The sequence below is a fragment of the Balaenoptera ricei genome, chromosome 20 (assembly GCF_028023285.1).
Source record: "Balaenoptera ricei isolate mBalRic1 chromosome 20, mBalRic1.hap2, whole genome shotgun sequence".
Lineage (NCBI taxonomy): Eukaryota > Metazoa > Chordata > Mammalia > Artiodactyla > Balaenopteridae > Balaenoptera > Balaenoptera ricei.
The window spans coordinates 46,678,391-46,697,005 of record NC_082658.1 but is presented as its reverse complement, the minus strand read 5'-3'; the positions used below and the strand labels follow the sequence as shown (position 1 = coordinate 46,697,005).

The window sequence follows — 18,615 nt, the reverse complement described above, 5'->3', positions numbered from 1 at the left end:
TCATCCCCTCCTTGCTAAGGAAATTGCATCTGTGTTCTTTTATGGCTTCCACTGTGTTTTTGATCGGCATATGCAGTTTCAGAAATGATTTAATCACTCCAAGGGAGATTAGTGCAAATCCACATTAGCCTGTTAAAACTGTGATTCTGGAAGAAACATTAGTGGGTCTGGAGTTTGGGACAGGGGCAGGTATAGGGGAAAAAATTTATGCATTTATCAAAACCCATGCCTTTTGTGTCTTTTTCTTTGCAGAGTTATCCCCAGCCATTTGTTTTTTAGCACAGGGCTTCGGTTGCTTAGAGACGTTAGCAAGATCAGTGAAATTGTCATTTAAAAAAGCTGTTTCAGGCTGCTCTGTGTGAATTTTTCTCCCATTGCTATTTATAAAGATGTATCTGCTGTATCTATAAAAAAAATGTTTCATCATGTTTGTAGATGATGAAGCATACTTAGCATTAAAACTCTCTTAATTTAATTTATCATGACTTTTCCTGCCTTTTCAAAATAGCTCAAGGAAGCTTAGGAGAGCCCCACATAATTTTTTCATCTAGTTAAATCTGAGGCCAGAGGGTGGTTTAGTTATAATATGAAATCTAGTACAGTAAGTAATAGCTTAAGTTTGGGCATTATTCAGGTTTCTCTTTAAATCAAATTCAGTCCTTCTTCTGTTTATAAAACTAGGCAGATAAGAAATGGTGAGCACATATTAAAAATAGTCTGGACCAACTTCTTGGTTGGCCTAATAGTAACTGTTTTCAGAGAGCAAATGAATTTCTCAAGTGGCAGTGGCTTTGACTTTAGCTGGTTAGAAGTGAATGGGTACTAACTACCTGGTTACATATATGGTCTAGTAGATTTTAGTAGAAATTCTTCATGTGGTTGTCTCCCTAAAAGAAAACAATTTTTGTATCATCAGCAAACTTGGAGTCCCATTTGATAAGGAAAAAGGAACTAAGTGCTTGGCACTTATTAGTAAGTACTTAGAAAATATTTAATGAAGGAATAAATAACCCCATTCCTCCCACCCAAGTAAACAAGATTCTTGCCAGCTTTCATAGTTAGGAAGGGAGGGAGGTAGTGAAAATAATGCAGAAAATAAAGCTAGTTGATAATTGGTGGCTTATTAACCACTGTGTGTTGTGCTTTTTAAAACATTCCATAATACAATATCCCATATTACAACAGACCTGAATTATTGTATTAAAATTTCACATACAATTATTCCCTTTAATAATATTATTTAAATGCTAGTGCATTTTGGGGACGTATTGGATAAACTTATTGTTGGAATGTACAATACTATAGAGGAAATATATGCTATGTTATTTATAAATAAGAGTTTGTTTTTTAATAAGTGACTGATAACAGGAAATTTTACATTTACTAATTAAAAATGAAAAAAAAATAAACTTTGATCTCAAGATATTCTTTCATTGAGTCTCCTTCCAAATGTAGTTTTTCCCTTAGTTTGCTCTTTTATTTTTATTCATCTTCCCTCTTCTGGCTTTTCCTTGCCCTTTTGACTTTGGCAATAACATAATGGTCCATTTGTACTTTTATGTTCTGCTGGGAGGGATAGTAGTCGATTGTTTTTTTCCCTCTAGTAAATATGTCTCCTGCTTTGGGACCTACTGGGGAAAATTTGAAAGCTGAGTATATTGCTAGCTAATAAATTTCTCTGAGCTTTAGGTCTTTTTACTTGAGTTAGTATTTTTGACTGTTAAGCCTTTTTAAAATCATGGTTTAACCAGGTCTTTCATTTTATATGCCTCCTTACTTAGTGGACTGGGTTAAGATTATATAGGAATAGTCAACTGTGAACATATGTTAGATTTATAACTGAGACATTTTCTCATGTAGTTATTTCCACTTTTCCTCCTGATAGTTTTGGAATAATGAGAAAATAATTCCCAGAGTGGATATTCTCCTAAGTTGTGGTGAGAGAATTCTGAGAAAGAGCTAAATATGATTCTAAATAAATGTCGTCTTTTCCTAGCAAATGTGCTTCTCCAAACAGAAGTAGTTTACACAAAAATTTTAAGGCTATAATTGATGGTTATATACCATAATTGAAAATAAAAAGTGTATAAAACTGCATTTTTGGGATAAATTGGGTTACTAGTGCTTTTGTATATAGTCTAAAGTTTGAATCAAAGCTCCTTGAGAAAAGGACTGTGTCTTCTTGTTTTATTGCTTTCTTCCAGTGCTTAGAATGGTATCTAGCAAGTAGGTGCACTGTAAGTACTTGGATGAATGGATGGACGGATGGATGAACAAATATCAAACTAATGCCAAGTTATTATGGGTTATGGTGTTGAATGCACAGAATTCCTAGAATAAAATGCCATGTATGGTGGATTAAAGAATTCTAATTTGTTTTCAAAATATTTAAAAAATAATTATTGTGCCTAGTCTAGTCCAATCAGGAGTCTTAATTTTAACAGAGCTCTTTGGCCTAGGAGGAGCTCTGAGAGATGAAACCAATATGTCTCTGTGGGTTTTGGGGGTTTTTTTGGGTTTTTTGTGTGTTTTTTTTTTTTTTTTTGGAGACATTCTGATAAATGGTCAAATCTGTGAAAAATTTTAAGCAGGCTTACAGTTTTATTCTGTAATTTTCTCTGCAGTTTCTTCACTTTAATATTAATGCTTATTTCTAGTTGAGCTGATAACATTCTTTTCCCAAATGTTGCAGAGCTTTTAACCTCCTCTGATTAGAACTTTTTCAGGAAGTAGCCTGCAAAGAAAAATAAGTGAAATTGTAAGAGTAATCTTTCTTAAAGAGAGAGAGAGAGACTTTTAGCTCAGAATCTCTAAAGTGTATTTTTCTATTATATTTAGCCATTTAATGTTTATTTTTTTAATCAGTAGGATAGGAATTCAATGCCAGCTATTGAAAAAAGAACTTTTTAAGTCAATTGAAGGATACACAGAGAAGTATATATAAATATATGTATCAAGAAAAAATTATGTAGATGCATAGAAGTGTTTTTAGAGTATGATCTATTTGTAATGAACATTTTATATAAAATTTATCAAAAGCTAGGATTTAACTGAAATGTAAATATTAAATATCCTCACATTCACTTGAGGAGAGCTTTTCTGTGATTTATAGCCAGAAATAGTAGATATGATTGTCTCAACATTTCTTGCTATTTATTTAGTGCTTTGGCTTAAAAATGTAATAAAAATTAAAATCCAGAGATAAAATTCATCCCTCAAAATTAAGTTGATTCCTAATTTTTTGTTGATTCCATTTGTGTTACATTTTGATCATGTAATTTTATGTACAAGCCAACATTGTTTTTGTTGCTGTATGTAGTTGGTGCTGTGACTTGTTTGTGCTCATCTCTGTTCTGTAGGCAACTTGCCACTCCCTACTGAATAAAGCTACAGTAAAAGAAAAAAAGGAAAACAAAAAATCAGTAAGTTTGGAGAACTTTTTTTTAGCTGTTTCTTTCAAAGCAAAACAAAAATCTTTTGCTGTTTGTTAAGAACATCTTCACTTCAGCCTATTTGACCTTCACTGTAAAATCATTCTACTAATTCTGGCACAAAATAGCTTTCATTTCAATTAACCCTGGAATTAAGTTACATTGAAACATTCTCTGTGTTCCTTTGGTTTGATTTATCCCAAAGGCATTTTGGGGGCATTTGTTGCATTGGATATCCCTGGTCTAATTTTATTATTTATTTTTTAAATTATAAATGAATGCAAAAGAAACTTAATTTCAAGGCCTTAGGAAATGCTGACTCTCTTCATTCTTGCTTCTTGTTTGCAGGTAATGTGAGTGATTTCTTTTCCTAGAGATGAAAGTTTTTCTTAATTGTTAGAAGTACATGGAAGGAAAGTGTCACTTTCTAAATCTTACCTAAAAGTAGCTAAGGTTTATTTTTTACTTCTTATATTTTTATCTAGACAGTCTCGGCCAGGATTTAGATAATTGTGCTTAGATTATAAAAATTCTAATGGTAAAAGAAAACCACTTTTACTTTAGAGAAAATCATTATTAAACTATTGGGACTGAGAATATAGTACTTTGAAATAAAGGAAAACAGTGAGTCCATATTTATAGAGAAGCACCTTATTTGCAAACATGATATGCATATACTTACCTGCTTCTATGAACTTGCCCTAATTTAAAAGGAAGAAAATTATGATAGTCATAGTTATTTTCTTCCTGTGAGTGATAGTTGTCCAAAATATTAACGTGCATTCATTTTAAATTTGCCATTATCTGTCAGTATGACTGATCTTTATCAGGCTCAGTACTACCTTTGTTCATACAATCCAAATGAATTTAGAGAAAGATGTAAAGAAAACCTTTAGGAGTCATGTAGGTAGTTTACTTTAAAAGGTGAAATTTAGTGTATAGTATTCATCTGGTTTCATCTTTCATTTCTCGTCTGAGCTTTACATATAATAAATTTCTATTTTAAATTCAGAACTAAATTAAAATTTAGAGACATGCTTTTATGTCCATTCAAGAGATTCTTTTTTGGATATGTTAAGTAAATTTGGTCAGCTGTGAGCAAATGGATTGGATTGGATGGCCATCTTAATAAAAACATTTCTTTCTAATGCTTCAGCCTTCTAATTCTCAGCATATGTGGATTTAACATAATATACACCATCACTGTTGAAATTAATTTACTATTTCTAACACTCTTGTTTGGTGTTTTACTAATACCATTGTGTAGTATATCACATAAATTAAAATTCAGGCTTTCTCTGTTTCTCTAGAGCATGTTTTTTAGCCTTCCTAACATTGCTTTATTTATTAAGATTTTGTCTAAAATTGTTCCTTGAAATGTTTTTTTCTACTAGTGTTATTTTCAGATTTAAAAAAAAATGTTTCTGGGTAACACTAAGTTTTGGAATGTATTTCTCAGCACAAGTGATATGAGGTCCTTGTGGAAACAAAGGAAATCTAATTGGCAATTTGAGATATTTTAGAACACATTCCGAAGTATGAAGACAGTATAGTTATTATAAATTTAAAATGTTGGTTTATGGAGTTGTTGGCTTAACAGAATCTAATGATCTAAAAAGCAGTTAACTTTCTTTTGGGGTGTATGTACCATCGATTGTAATGTGTAAGATATGGAGAGAAGGTTCTGGCTTCTGGTATATAGCTGTGTAATCATATTATAGATAATTCTCTTTATCATACTCAAACATATACTGTAAATTAGATTTCCTTTGAGAAGTTGTCAACCTAACTCAGGTAATTAAGGATAGATGGGTTGTGATTCTCTTGATGATGTACAGTGTATGACTGCCTTTATTTGTAACCTGTAGTTCAGCTTTTATGGGGGGGTGGGCGGGGAGGTAAGTAAAGGGGACATTTGACTGATAATTGGTTTCAGCATTCAGACTGGCCCTACTTTGACCTTTTATACAGAATGTCTTTTGGATACAAATTAGATTTTTGCAGATTAAAAATAAAAACAACTTGAGTATGTGTATATTATGAGGTAAAATTACACTGATGTTAATTTGTGGTGAAAGGAAAAGAAGTATTTTAGTAAATTAACTCATAAAATTTGTTGTTGAGCATTTTTATGGATATTGATTATTTTATCAGGTTTTAGTTCCAAAAATATACTGTCATTGGTGAGATACATAATTTTATGATACATGAAACAATGTGTTCTTGTAGTGTGGATACTTTTGAGTTTTGACATGAATTATTTTTGAAGATGTGGAAGTTAGTGAAGGTGTAGTACCTTTCATAATTTTTACAGTATTCCATTAGGGAAATAATTCACTCAGATATTCATTAAATTCTGAGACTGCGTAATATTGAGTTTAGATCAGGTATAAATGTGTGTCACACTTTAAGAGCTTTTCTGTCCTAGAGAAAACCAGGAAATAACTACTCTAAAAATGCATTTTAAAAGAGTTCTCTGTGTGCATATAAGTAATTGATTTTTTTGAGACACTTTCCCAGCGGGTTAGTATTTTATAATTAACCAGTTCTTTGGAAACCAAACTCTTAACTTTTACTTCTTTAAAAACCATTTCAGGATTTTAATGGATTAAACTGAATACATGCGATTCTTTTAAAACAACCTATTTGCAATTATAAATATAAAGCAGTTTTTAATCCCGTTCCTTCTTGCTAACTCACTCCTTAAAGGCTTTAAAAATTTGTAGGTTTGTTGAGGTGTTTCTTATCTTTTAAGATTAAAATTTGTGAGTTCGAAAAGAAACAGTCAGTAGTAATGGTGGTCTGTGAACATTCTAAAATTTATGAAGAGTTTTGTCTGTGCGAAAGTAAACGTTCATTTTTCTGTTCCTACTCCCCGAAAGGTTAAACACTGTACTAGAGTAGTAAAAGCACTTGTGTTTTCTTCTTAATTCTGTTTCCAAAACTGTATTTCAGCTAAAAATAACTAAAACAGTATTTAGATTTTAAAGCCATTCTTCTAAGACTGCTGTGTTTAGCCACCTTCACCAGTTTCCTCTTACTGAGGTGTAAGGTTGTCCTTCATGCGATAGCACTCCAAGTACTATAACACCAAGAAAGCTTCCTGAGCTATGCAGTATACATGAAGGTGAGAATATATTAGTTATAACTCACCCCTGTTATCACCTCTCACAAAGATTTTCTCAGCTTAAAAAGTCATTCTCTAAAGTCTTATTTTTACTAACTTCGTATCATATATAGTTGAAAATTATTTTGAGATTTTCGGCAGTGAATAAGAACACATTTAAAATGTATACCACATGAAGCACTGAAGGAAATAGAATGAAGTGAAATGATTCTTATTCTTTCCAGAGTTAATCTTGAGTCAGTCAGCCATGAGAATTCATGACAAGAAGTATTACTTTTTTGAGGCATTGTGAAGAAAACTAGAGCTATGTGAGATTCTGCATATAAATCTTGTTTTCTCATTTTCCCCCAATAGCCTTTGAAATGCAGGTATATCCTTGGAATCCCAGAATATTGAGTGGAGTACTGCGCCTTGCCGTTAGGCAACACTGCTTTAAGCAGCAGTTAGCCACGCTAAGCATGAATAGTTGTCAAGATTTAAATGTTATATGAGTGTTCTTTAAAAATAAATATGTGTGTGTTATCTGTAACAAATGTAAATTTCAGAATACTATAATTTTCATGTGTTAATTTAAAGCAGGACACGCTAGGAAAAGATGGGAGCTGAGCCAGCTTCATAACACTTTCCCAGTCTAATTTACCTTCAAAGTGGAATGTTCTATAAAGAGAAAAAGAGAAAATAAATCCATTTAAAATGTTGGGCTCACATTGTTTTTCAGTGTGGGCAACGATTCCTTGTATCTTTAACTTTTTTTATTTGGCAGAATTACAAATTGAGGTACACATAGGGGTGCTCTCTTTTGCTGGTGGGATCCGTTTTTCTTTTAGGTCCCCAAGAATTCCCATTCCTCCATGGTTTAAATAATAAGTAGGTCCTTATATTATAAAGCATTCTGATGAAGAAAAAGAACTGGCAATAATGTTACTTGTAAGTAAGTTTTTTCTCTCGATAGGAATCAAAGAAAACTAAGTTTTGTTTTGTATATGGCAAGCGTTTTGCTCAAGAAATTTAATTGTACCTGGTATACAGCAAAATGTAAGTATTTACCGTTAGGTATTGGATGTTTCAGGGGTATGCTGTTGAAAACTTATTTAGCTTTGCCTTACAAGAGTTGACCACACTCTCATGTCTTGTGATCTTAGTAAAATATGATAATCCTTGTGTGAAAATTTGTTCTGCTTTTGTTGCTCATCAAACTTGCAGTATAAACAGTGATGATAAAATTAAGATCTTTTTTCAGATCTCGTCTACACAACTCATCTATGAGACTTCTCTTTTTTTCTTAGATGCCTTTATTGTGCTTTTGAATGATAGAGGGCAAGAATTGAGGATAAATTTTTGTTTAATGATGTTTTGGGAGTAGGAAAAATTAGGTGTGTGTTGTTCACAAGGATTGGTCTATTCAGCGTTTTTGTGCAAAGTTTGACTTTCGAGCCCTTTCTTCCCATTTCCTTGTTTTAATTCAAACCATATACTGAATTCTCAACTCCTTGTTTCTAGGTGGTTAGCCAGCGTTTCCCTCAGAACAGCATCGGTGCAGTGGGAAGTGCCATGTTTCTCAGATTTATCAATCCTGCCATTGTCTCACCATATGAAGCAGGGATTTTAGATAAAAAGCCACCACCTAGAATCGAAAGAGGCTTGAAGTTAATGTCAAAGGTGAAGAATCATTTTGATAATATAACTATTCAAAATTTCTCTTCCATAAATTTTCAGTTTTTCATATTCACTGTACTTTCTCTTAAGTTTTGAAATGCCCTGTGGTTTTCACTTATGTGCTTTTATTTTTATTTGTTTATATTACAAAGAAATTCATTAGACTGATACCGATGGACCTTATTATCATTTGAAAATATTTTAGCAAATGTCTTCTGAAGATGGTTTTCTATGTAATCATTATGGAAATTCTGAAATGGAAACCAAAATGTATACTATGTGATTTTTAAATTAAAAAATACATTAAAATTTTAATTTGTATTTTGTATATGTAAATATATACGTGTTTATATAATTATATTCATATTTGGGAAAGCATAGAAACAAAACCTAGTATTTATTGAATGAGCAATAATTGATTTTAACTACCAGTAGAAATTGTATCAGTGAGAAAATTAATATTTTTTAAAGAATATATGAATGTGTAGCTTTCATAAATAAATAATCAGATCCTTTATAACCCTATTTTATTGTTTAGATACTTCAGAGTATTGCCAATCATGTCCTTTTCACAAAAGAAGAGCACATGCGGCCTTTTAATGATTTTGTGAAAAGCAACTTTGACGCAGCACGAAGGTGAGCAGCCTGCTACTTAGCCAGTTGCTCTGTTTGGATCAAATATTTTCAATTTCACTCACGTCTATGTACTTGATCTACATGAAGCTCCTGTGTAGGTTTTTTTTCTTTTTTCTCTCTTGGTCAAGAACATAATCTTATTTTATTTCACTATAAAAGACAGTAATGAAATAAAATGATATTCTTTATAATCTGGTAGTGATTTCCATATTTAAAAACCAGGAGGGATTTTTGACATATCTACTAAAATAAAGGATTTGAGTTTGCCACAATATGGAGGAGAGGAAGAAGGAAAAAGATTTCTTTCAGTAAAAACTAAAACCAAACTGGTACAGATGATGCATTATAGTGTATAATCACAGGTTTTTTTGACGTTAGAATATTTTTGATACTTTAATTTGGATATGTATGTAAACTAAAAATTTACTCTTTAAACCACGTGATGCAAATGCGTAAGATTTTGTTCATGACTAACTGCACAACTGTTGAAGTTTTATGATTTTAGAAAACTTGAGTTCTGCTAGGTTCCCATAACTAACTAGTTGCTTCTCCTTATCTCTCTGAGTTGTTGGTTTATCTGTAAAGTAGGTATAACACTATGTTTGCCTGTGAGTTGATTTTAGAGAAGCAAATGACATAACTTATGACAAAGTGCTCTGTAAATGTAAGTTCACGTCAAGAATTCTACTTTTCATACAGTGTGAATCTAATTGTTTTGGCTCACAGTCTAAGCTATACTTGTACAACACTCTCTTCCAATTTTTCATTATAGTTCCTGCGAACTTCTCTCTAATTGGAGTTTAAAAGGTGTACTGTTGGACTGCAAATCACATTGGAAAGAGTGAATGTCAGCATAGGATTTATATTCTGGCAGATTGACTACCCATAGAAAGTTAAAAGAACAAAGGTTCTGATCCTGGCTTTGACCTAAGAGGCTGTATAACTTTGGGGAGGTCTTTTGTCTTGTCTGGGCCTCCGTTTCCTTATCTGTAAAGTACTGGCTTCTATACAAAGTCTCATCTGTTTAAATTTCGTTGTCTGACTTCAGAGCCTACTCTGAAGCTGTAGCCAGGTATCAGAAATGGAAGACCAACTATCTCCTTGTCTCTTCTTGTTTCGTTTAACGATAGTCACATGTGTGAATAAAACCTCCATATTTGTAATAGCAGTAATTTCACAAAGTTACTTCACATAGATTTAATTCAAACATAGATATGAGTATATCTGGTTTTTGAAATTCTAATAACTTTGCATTTTTGAAGGTTTTTCCTTGATATAGCGTCCGATTGTCCTACAAGTGATGCAGTAAATCATAGTCTTTCCTTCATCAGTGATGGCAATGTGCTTGCTTTACATCGTCTACTCTGGAACAATCAAGAGAAAATTGGCCAGTATCTTTCCAGCAACAGGTAAAATTTCCCTGTCATGGGGATATTGAAAAGTCTCAGCTTAAATTTTTTTTTTTTTTAGTATTTATTTATTTATAATTTATTTTTTGACTGCGCTGGGTGTTAGTTGCAGCACGTGGGATCTTCGTTGAGGCATGCGGGATCTTTATTTGTGGCATGCGGACTTCTTAGTTGTGGCATGCATGTGGGGGTCTAGTTCCCTGACCAGGGATCGAATCCGGGCCCCCTGCACTGGGCATGTGGAGTCTTACCCACTAGATCACCAGGGAAGGCCCAGTTTAAATTTATACTAATAAAATTATTGGTCATGAATAATGCTTTTTACTTTGCATCTTCTTAGATAAGAATTATGATTTGGAAAGAGAGATGTAGACTCTTTTTAAAAGTATATAGGCAACAGGTTAAGTCATATTAAATGATCAACCAACCTACATCAGTGCTACAGACTTTTTTAAAAATATTAAGCTAAGAGGGAATTAATCCTCTGGTGGTCCAGTGGTTAGGACTTGGCGCTTTCACTGGGTTTGATCCTTGGTGGGGGAACTAAGAATCCTACAAGCCGTGCGGCACAGCCAAAAAAAAAAAAAAAATTAAGCTGAGAATTCACAAATTAGCCTTTTGGGTTTTTTTCTGGTTTGCAAACATAATGTACAACAAGACATAGAGAAGTTTAAATATACTAGAAGTTCAAATGAGTATTGGCATCTGAATCTGAAGAGCAGCTTAATTCTTAGGAATTTAATAATTAAAACATTGCTATTCTATTGCAATCCTATAATAATCCCATTTGTGATACTCTAAGTATATGCAAATAGCTTTATATAGACAATACTTAATAATTGAAAATTATTAATTTGGGAATTGTTTCATTCGCTGTTTTTAGTTAAAGTCTCTTGTAGCCTGAATCATTTGCTGTCCTTTCTAGTTATGTATGTTTATAAAGGGCCCAAACTCCTATGTATGAGTTCTCTTACGTAGGTAAAATGAGTCTAGATTACTTTTAAATGGCAATAAAAATGGTTTGCTCATTCATGGGTAAAATAGAAGACCATAAAGCTAAGGCTAGCAACTAATTAGGAAATGGAAGTTTAAAAGAGAGAGCATTTTAATCCTTTAAGAGTTGTTAATGGATTGAAGTAGACATGGGTATGACTAATATGTGCCTAAGATAGAAAGAGGAAGATGCTTTCTATATCTGTGTGACACTTAAACTGTGGAACTGTTAAATGCAAACGTTCTTTTAAATGCATTTTTTAAGTGCAAACTCTTATATAACTTACAATCATATTCATGTAGTTTAATACTAGAGAGTTTTTCTTCAATTTGGTTTTTTAAAAAAAGACACATTGCAAACATACAAAGAAGTATAGACCATAATGTAACAGAGACCCATGTCTACCACCTAGCTTTAACATTATTTATTTTGCTGTAATTACTTCAGATCTTTATACCATTTTATTTCTTGGGGAAAAAAAGGTATTACTTCTCTCTTGTGTAACTGACAAGAAAAAGGAAATTACAGGTATAACATAGGTACATATAATATAGTTTTGTGTGGTTTAAAATTTTACAGCAATGATACACTGAGTATAGTCTCTTCACACAATATTCTATTTGAGATTTATCATTTATTTAACTTAGTATTTCATTGAATGACTATATCACAGTTTATTTTTGCACTTCCTAAATGATGGATATTTAGGGTTTCCTGTTTTTTATTATTTTAAATAGTGATGTAATAAATATTCTTCATGTTTGTCTCCTTGTGTATTACCTAATGTGTAATTGCCGAGTTCTGGGGTATACACAACCTCAACTGTACTAGATGTTGCCACATTACTTCTCACAGTGTACATGCTTATTTACACTTTGACAGCACTGTGTGAGAGTACCTCTTTATACACATCCTCATCAAAATTGGCATTAGCAGACTTCATAATTTTTTGCCAGTTTGATGTTTGTGAAATAATATCGTTATCTTTAGTTTTAAATGTTTAATAGTTGTTGAAAATTCATATTTACCCTGGTTAAGCAGAAATCTGATATCAGGGACAGTATGTCCACTTCCTAAAAAGTGGATCAGAATGTTATATTTACTTACTGATTGCCCATTTAATGGTAATGGATTAATACTAGAACAAAATGAATTTTTATGTGAATTTTGTAGTTTGGGGAGTGGTCATATTTCTAAGACGTCTCAGTGTAAACTTAAAACGCCTGAGCTCTTTTGGATGCTGTTTACAAATTAGCAGGAACCACCAGCTGACAGTAAAAAGAAAAGCAGCCAGTGACAATCTAAAGAAATGTGTTCTGCTAAATGTGAACTGCTACTTTTTTCTTGCTATATCTAGGGATCACAAAGCTGTTGGAAGACGACCTTTTGATAAGATGGCAACACTTCTTGCATACCTGGGTCCTCCAGAGCACAAACCTGTGGCAGATACACACTGGTCCAGCCTTAACCTTACCAGTTCAAAGTTTGAGGAATTTATGACTAGGTAAAGTACCACCTTGAAATGATGATTGCTTTCTTTTTCGATGAGATGCAAGGTTTACCACCAGGCCACTTGTTAGCTATGCTTGTATATTTGATAGAGAATTCTTAGGAAGGATGTACTTAATGACCACATTGCCATGTTTTGGAATCCCACTTTTCTCTTACCCTGTGTATTGTTGAAATATGCTTTGTTTCATAGTTGATTTTCTTATAAAAATAATAGCATCTTATTGAATAGTACTTTGTCATATTGTTTTGAGGTGCTTTTGCATTTAATAGTTAAAAGGGAGGGTAGATAACATTATTTTCATATTATAATTAGCGAAAACAGAGTTCAAAGTGAATAATTAATTTGCCTAAGATTCCATACCTGATTCATAGGTCCTTTGGTTCTAAGTGCTGAACTCTTTCTACTACACTGTAACATTTTTTAGAACCCTCCTGAAAGTTAATGATACTAGCTTCTTTTAGATTGAGGCTCAGAAAATATAGTATACTTTAATATTGCTATAAAATTTCTGTAGACATTTGTTTTGAATCTCATTTAGATGGATTTAGTTTGGATCCTCATTGTTAGACATTCACCACTATGATGTTACAGTGAAGATAGTTTGCTGAATTCTTTAGTCTTTATAAAGTACCTTTCATACTACTTTACACTTAGTCACTTAGTGTTTCATAGTGAGTGTGGGTTAAGTGCTTTGTTCATGGTGTGTGCCAGAGGCAGAAAGAAAAAAGCAGAATATGACATTCTGAAGTTAATTCACATTAACGATTTGCGCATAATGTCCCGGGCATTGTAAGTGCCTGTTATTAATCATATTACATACAGGCCATAGTTTTGTACACATGACTCCCATATTTTGATACTGTTAAAAGAATGTATGAATGTATAACAATCGCCTTTCAAACTTAATTTTTATCTTTAGCTCTGTTACTTAATTTTTATCTTTAGCTCTGTTACATTTTTCTGTGTAACAAATGTTTATTCCTATGTAATTAAAGGAATATTTTCCGTACAAAATTTTCATGTTACCTAGTTGAAAATTGTGCAGTCCAAAAATATAAAACTATTTTTTATTCAACATTACTAAGGATGTCGTTGCCGTTTTTCCATTTTTCAGAGAAAACCTCTTTATTAGTCCTTCTACCTAAGACCCTACCTTCCTTACAAAACAGCCTTCTGTCCTTTTGAACACTAAATGATTTAATATGTGTAAGATACTTAGAACAATGTCTGGTGTATATATAAAGTGTTTAATAAATATTAGGTGATATTTTTGTTCTAAGTTCCCACTGATGCTCTCTGAGACTCATTTTTCTTTTAAAAAAATGGAAATAGCTTTATAATGTTGTCAACCATAAAAATAAAAATTGTTAAGTTATTCAAAACATAGAAATCTAAAAAAGAAAGTAAAAAATTTTCAGTTATTTCATCCCTTAGAGATAATTCAGTTAACATTGGGCAGATAGCCTCCCAGTCATTTACCTATACACGTGTGCACCTGTTTCCCTTATCAAATGATATCTATGTTGTTCCATTAATATTAAACAAGTGCTGACCTGGTACAAGCAATATGATGAACTGAGGTAATACAACCTCTCCTCCCACCCCCAAGACACATAGAAATACTAGATAAAAGAAAATGTATTTTAAAAATAAAGTAGCACAGGGAGATCAGCTCATTGCTTTGTGACGACCTAGAGGGGTGGGATAGGGAGGGTGGGAGGGAGGCTCAAGAGGGAGGGGGATATGAGGATATATGTATATATATAGCTGATTCACTTTGTTGTACAGGAGAAACTAACACAACATTGTAAAGCAATTATACTCCAATAAAGATATTAAAAAAAATAATAAATGCATACATAGCTGGAAGAGAATTTTGGAGCAAATTACCTAGTATACAGTCAGTACAGAGAGATAAAGAAATGGAAAATATGAAAGCGTTTAAGAGATACAAGTGATAGAATGAGAAGGTCCAGCATGTCTAATAAATAGAGCTTAAAGAGAATAGTGAAGAGGTAATATATGAAAGACAACAAATGAGAATTTTCCAGGGTTGTTGAATGACATAAATCTTCAGGTTGTTAAAGACACACACTGAGTATTGAGCAGAATATATAAAAATTAAACCATGCCTTTTTTGGAAGTATATTTAAATATATATAAGAGTATAATTATAAAAGTGATATTCAGAATCAGGGAGATTAGAATGGACTTTTAATAAATTGTGTTGGTACAACTGTACCAGTAAGTAACCATCTGGAAAAAGATAACGCTATTTGTGAGGATAAATTCCCATAAAGAAGAACATGTGGGCCTTTCTCACTTATTCAGAATCAGTAAGCCAGGAAAGAAAAGGTTGATAAAATGAACTCTTAAAAAACAAACAAGTAAAAACTCAAAAATTTCTGTCTAGAAAGAAAAATGATTAAAAACAATTCTATGGTTAATATCCCTGTCCAGTAGTTTTCTTAGCATTTTCCTAAGAACCACTGTTTGTGGTTCAAAGAACAACACCTTGAATTTTTTGGTACATGTTAACCACATTGCCCTTCAGAAAGCTTTTAAAATATTTTGTCATGTTGTATATTTTATCATTGGTGCAGTTGTGGATTTTTGTAGATATTCAGTGGACAATGTAAAGCCTATGAGTTACTCTATTCTTTTTTTTCTTTCAGACATCAAGTACATGAAAAAGAAGAGTTCAAAGCTTTGAAAACTTTAAGTATTTTCTACCAAGCTGGGACTTCCAAAGCCGGGAATCCTATATTTTATTATGTTGCACGGAGGTAAGAAACACTACGTTTTATCTTACCAGAGCTTTTAAAATGATATCAAATGTAGAGAGACAGGAAGTTTGGTTTTTCCCATTTGATTTTACTAGAATTGAAGACAAGTTTTTCTGGGAGAATGTAGCTGGGTAAACAGCCGTCTTGTCCCCAAATGATGCTCAGTACATTAGAAATTGCTTTTCAGACTACCTGTTTCGTATTGGCTTCTCTTTGTTACATCAGTTTTTTTATACCACGTTACAATGAATTAATTACCAAGAGTAAAAAAAATCACAATTTTTTATTTTCTGGTGTATTCTGATTAAATACTATCCACAACATGATACTCAGAAACTTTTTTTTAAACGGAAATAAAACTTTAAGAGTCTGAGAACTTTTAGTAATATGCTGTGTAATACAACATCAGGGTGATTTAACAAATAATTCAGAGACACTATGGGAAATTTCTATAAAGATATGGCACAGGTGACAGCCTGAAAAATTGATTGTATTTGTTCATGCTGTCTTTCAGTCAAGGCTAGTTCCTAGAAAACCTTTCTTGCAGTGCTCCTCCTTCACAATAAGTATAATGCTTGCATTGCTTTCCCTGCCATTGTCTTTTCTTTCTTGCCTCATTCTGCCTTCCTTTTGAGAACTTGTCTGTGACGTTAGTCAGTTTTACTTCTTCCCATTTAGTGTGACATAAACTCATGGTAATTGAACCTTAGGGACAGTGTGATATAATAGAGAGACCACTGGCTTTGGAATCTCAAGGACTATGTTTGCTCTTAGTTCTGCTGTTCCACTAGGCTCTAGGAATTAATCTTTCTGAATTACCTCAATTTAACATAAATTGAGGAATTATGTCAGTAGACTTAATGGTCATGAATGGCAAAAAATTGGCAGTGTATAGGAAATAAACGGAGGTTGAGAAGTAGTGGCAGAGGAGTGAAAAAAGGAAGGTGGGAGGTGGGAAACTCAGTTAACTGGATAATTCAGATAGCGTTAACACCAAGAAGTCCTAAGAACTGGGGTCTTAGGGAATCAAGAGGGCATAGAAACTTGCATTTATCCTTAGCCCTCCTCTTTAACAACTCTGAGTAACATCTCTTCACCTTCCCATGAAAGTCTTCTCTCTACCTTTTATCTCAGATGCTGCTTCTAAATTGCCTAAGATGATTTTAATTTTCTTTTGCATTTGAGATGAACCATATTTGTATTCCATCCCCAATCTTTAACACCACCAGTGTATTTTGATTTTCCCTATTTTGTCGAAGTAATTAAAAGTGAGACATTGGTAAGAGAGGTAGATAGACATGTGTCTTCCCCCCCTCCCCCCTTTAAATTCTTGTTAGTTTACAAGTCAGAAAGATTTCTGGAAAACCTCAAAGCTGAGTTTTTTCTTCAGGATCAGAGTGTAAGATTGTGTTCGTTCTCTGCAGTGGTCTGTACTATGCAGGCCAAAAGGAAAGTAGCATGGGCCTGATGCAGACACCCTCTGTGGTATTAAATCAGTGGGATTTCCAAGAAACCTGTACAATATGGTGACTTTGAGAGTGCTAAGGATTCCCAGCTCTGCTGCTTCTTAGATAAAAGTTAATTTTTACGAATCTGTTTCTTCATATGTTAAAGAGGGGGAGATGCTTATAAAAACTATCCTGCCTACCTCTCCCATAAAGTATTTTGTGACCTATAAAGTTCTGTACAGAGCATATTTGAGGTTTTCTTTTTTTGTTGTTTTTGTTTTGGGATATGACTTTGCTAATTTCAGACTTTCAGATGTTTCAGTTTCTTACTTAGACCTATGAGAGTGCCTCCTGGCCTTTATTGTCACCTGGTGTGAAGCCTCAGGTCCAGGACAGATGAGCACGTAATAGCTCAGAGTAGAGAAAGGCCCAGTTCCTCCACTGTATACAAAAGCAGGAGAAGGGAGTAACTCAGCCAACTTTGTCAGAGAACACTTAGATTTGACTTTTTGATATTCCTTTGTTTTTGTGGCTTAGACTACCATGTATTAGTTTATGTCTTTTGAGCTGTGGATTCCAGTCTCCTTACAGATACTCCACAGACATTTTGCACTTGAAATGTCCAAAACTTAATTCAGTGTATATTCAAATCAACTTCTTCTTCACACCACATTCTCTTTCTCAGTAGCATCACCATCCCGTCTCACTCTAGAAACCCTAATCATTTAAAATTCTTCCTTCTTTCTTTTATCCTCCTCAGTATCAGTCACCACATCTGATTTTAGTTGTGTGATCTAGGCACATCAATTAGGCGGTTTTAGTCAGGGCCCTGTTATTACAAAGAAGTCATTCTTACTTTCTCAAGAAGATAGGCCTCAGGAAAAACATGAATTAGAGCAGGGCCTGCCCAGATGTAGACAGAACTTAGATGTCTGTCAGTCCTGGCACTGGCTTGCGCTAATTCTCTCTTGGCTTCACGTTCAGCTCTACCTCATTATTTTCCTCTGTCTGTATTTCTTCAGTTTTAGCCCCAGCTAGTCGGTCCTTCATTACCTCAACATTGCACACTTCAGATTCCAGAAGGAGGACATGGTTCCGCTAGAAGTACCTGTCTGGCAAAGCCCTTAATGCTGTATGCTGGCCGGCCACTAGATTTCTGGCTGCCCCTACGTCAAGTGCGTGTTCCTAGCCTAGCAGTCATGTGATTCAGAATAACCTCCTAGTGCTGTTCCTTTATCAGGGGCTGTCCTGTGTCTTAATTTTTTTTGAATTGAGTCTTAATGGTTTAATATTACTTTTCGGTACTTTGGAAATGTCTTTTGAATTCATCCCCCCCCCCACTGCCATTAGTGAGAGTCTCTTATTAGCTTTAACCTGTACTAATGCAGCATTATTCTCCTACTCCCTAAACCCCACATAACTATTTCCACGTCATCTTTTTATTTATTTATTCATTCATTCATTCATTCATTCATTCATTCATTTATGGTTGCATTGGGTCTTCGTTGCTGCGCACGGGCTTTCTCTAGTTGCAGCAAGCGGGGGCTACTCTTCATTGCAGTGCACGGGCTTCTCACTGCAGTGGCTTCTCGTTGCAGAGCACGGGCTCTAGGTG

The 18,615-nt window shown here is 33.6% G+C and overlaps 1 protein-coding gene across 11 annotated transcripts in view; it reads left to right on the top strand.

The window, feature by feature from the left end:
• NF1 (neurofibromin 1) overlaps positions 1–18,615 on the top strand; it is a 260,084-nt gene that overhangs the window by 143,446 nt on the left and 98,023 nt on the right. For 8 of the 11 annotated variants that reach the window (XM_059908698.1, XM_059908695.1, XM_059908691.1 and 5 more), the window contains 6 exons: positions 3,360–3,422; positions 8,059–8,217; positions 8,753–8,850; positions 10,113–10,259; positions 12,611–12,757; positions 15,442–15,552. In XM_059908698.1, coding sequence (XP_059764681.1) covers positions 3,360–3,422; positions 8,059–8,217; positions 8,753–8,850; positions 10,113–10,259; positions 12,611–12,757; positions 15,442–15,552 — 725 coding nt within the window. The remainder of the gene's footprint in view (positions 1–3,359; positions 3,423–8,058; positions 8,218–8,752; positions 8,851–10,112; positions 10,260–12,610; positions 12,758–15,441; positions 15,553–18,615) is intronic. The other 3 variants (XM_059908697.1, XM_059908694.1, XM_059908692.1) reach the window with 1 other exon arrangement.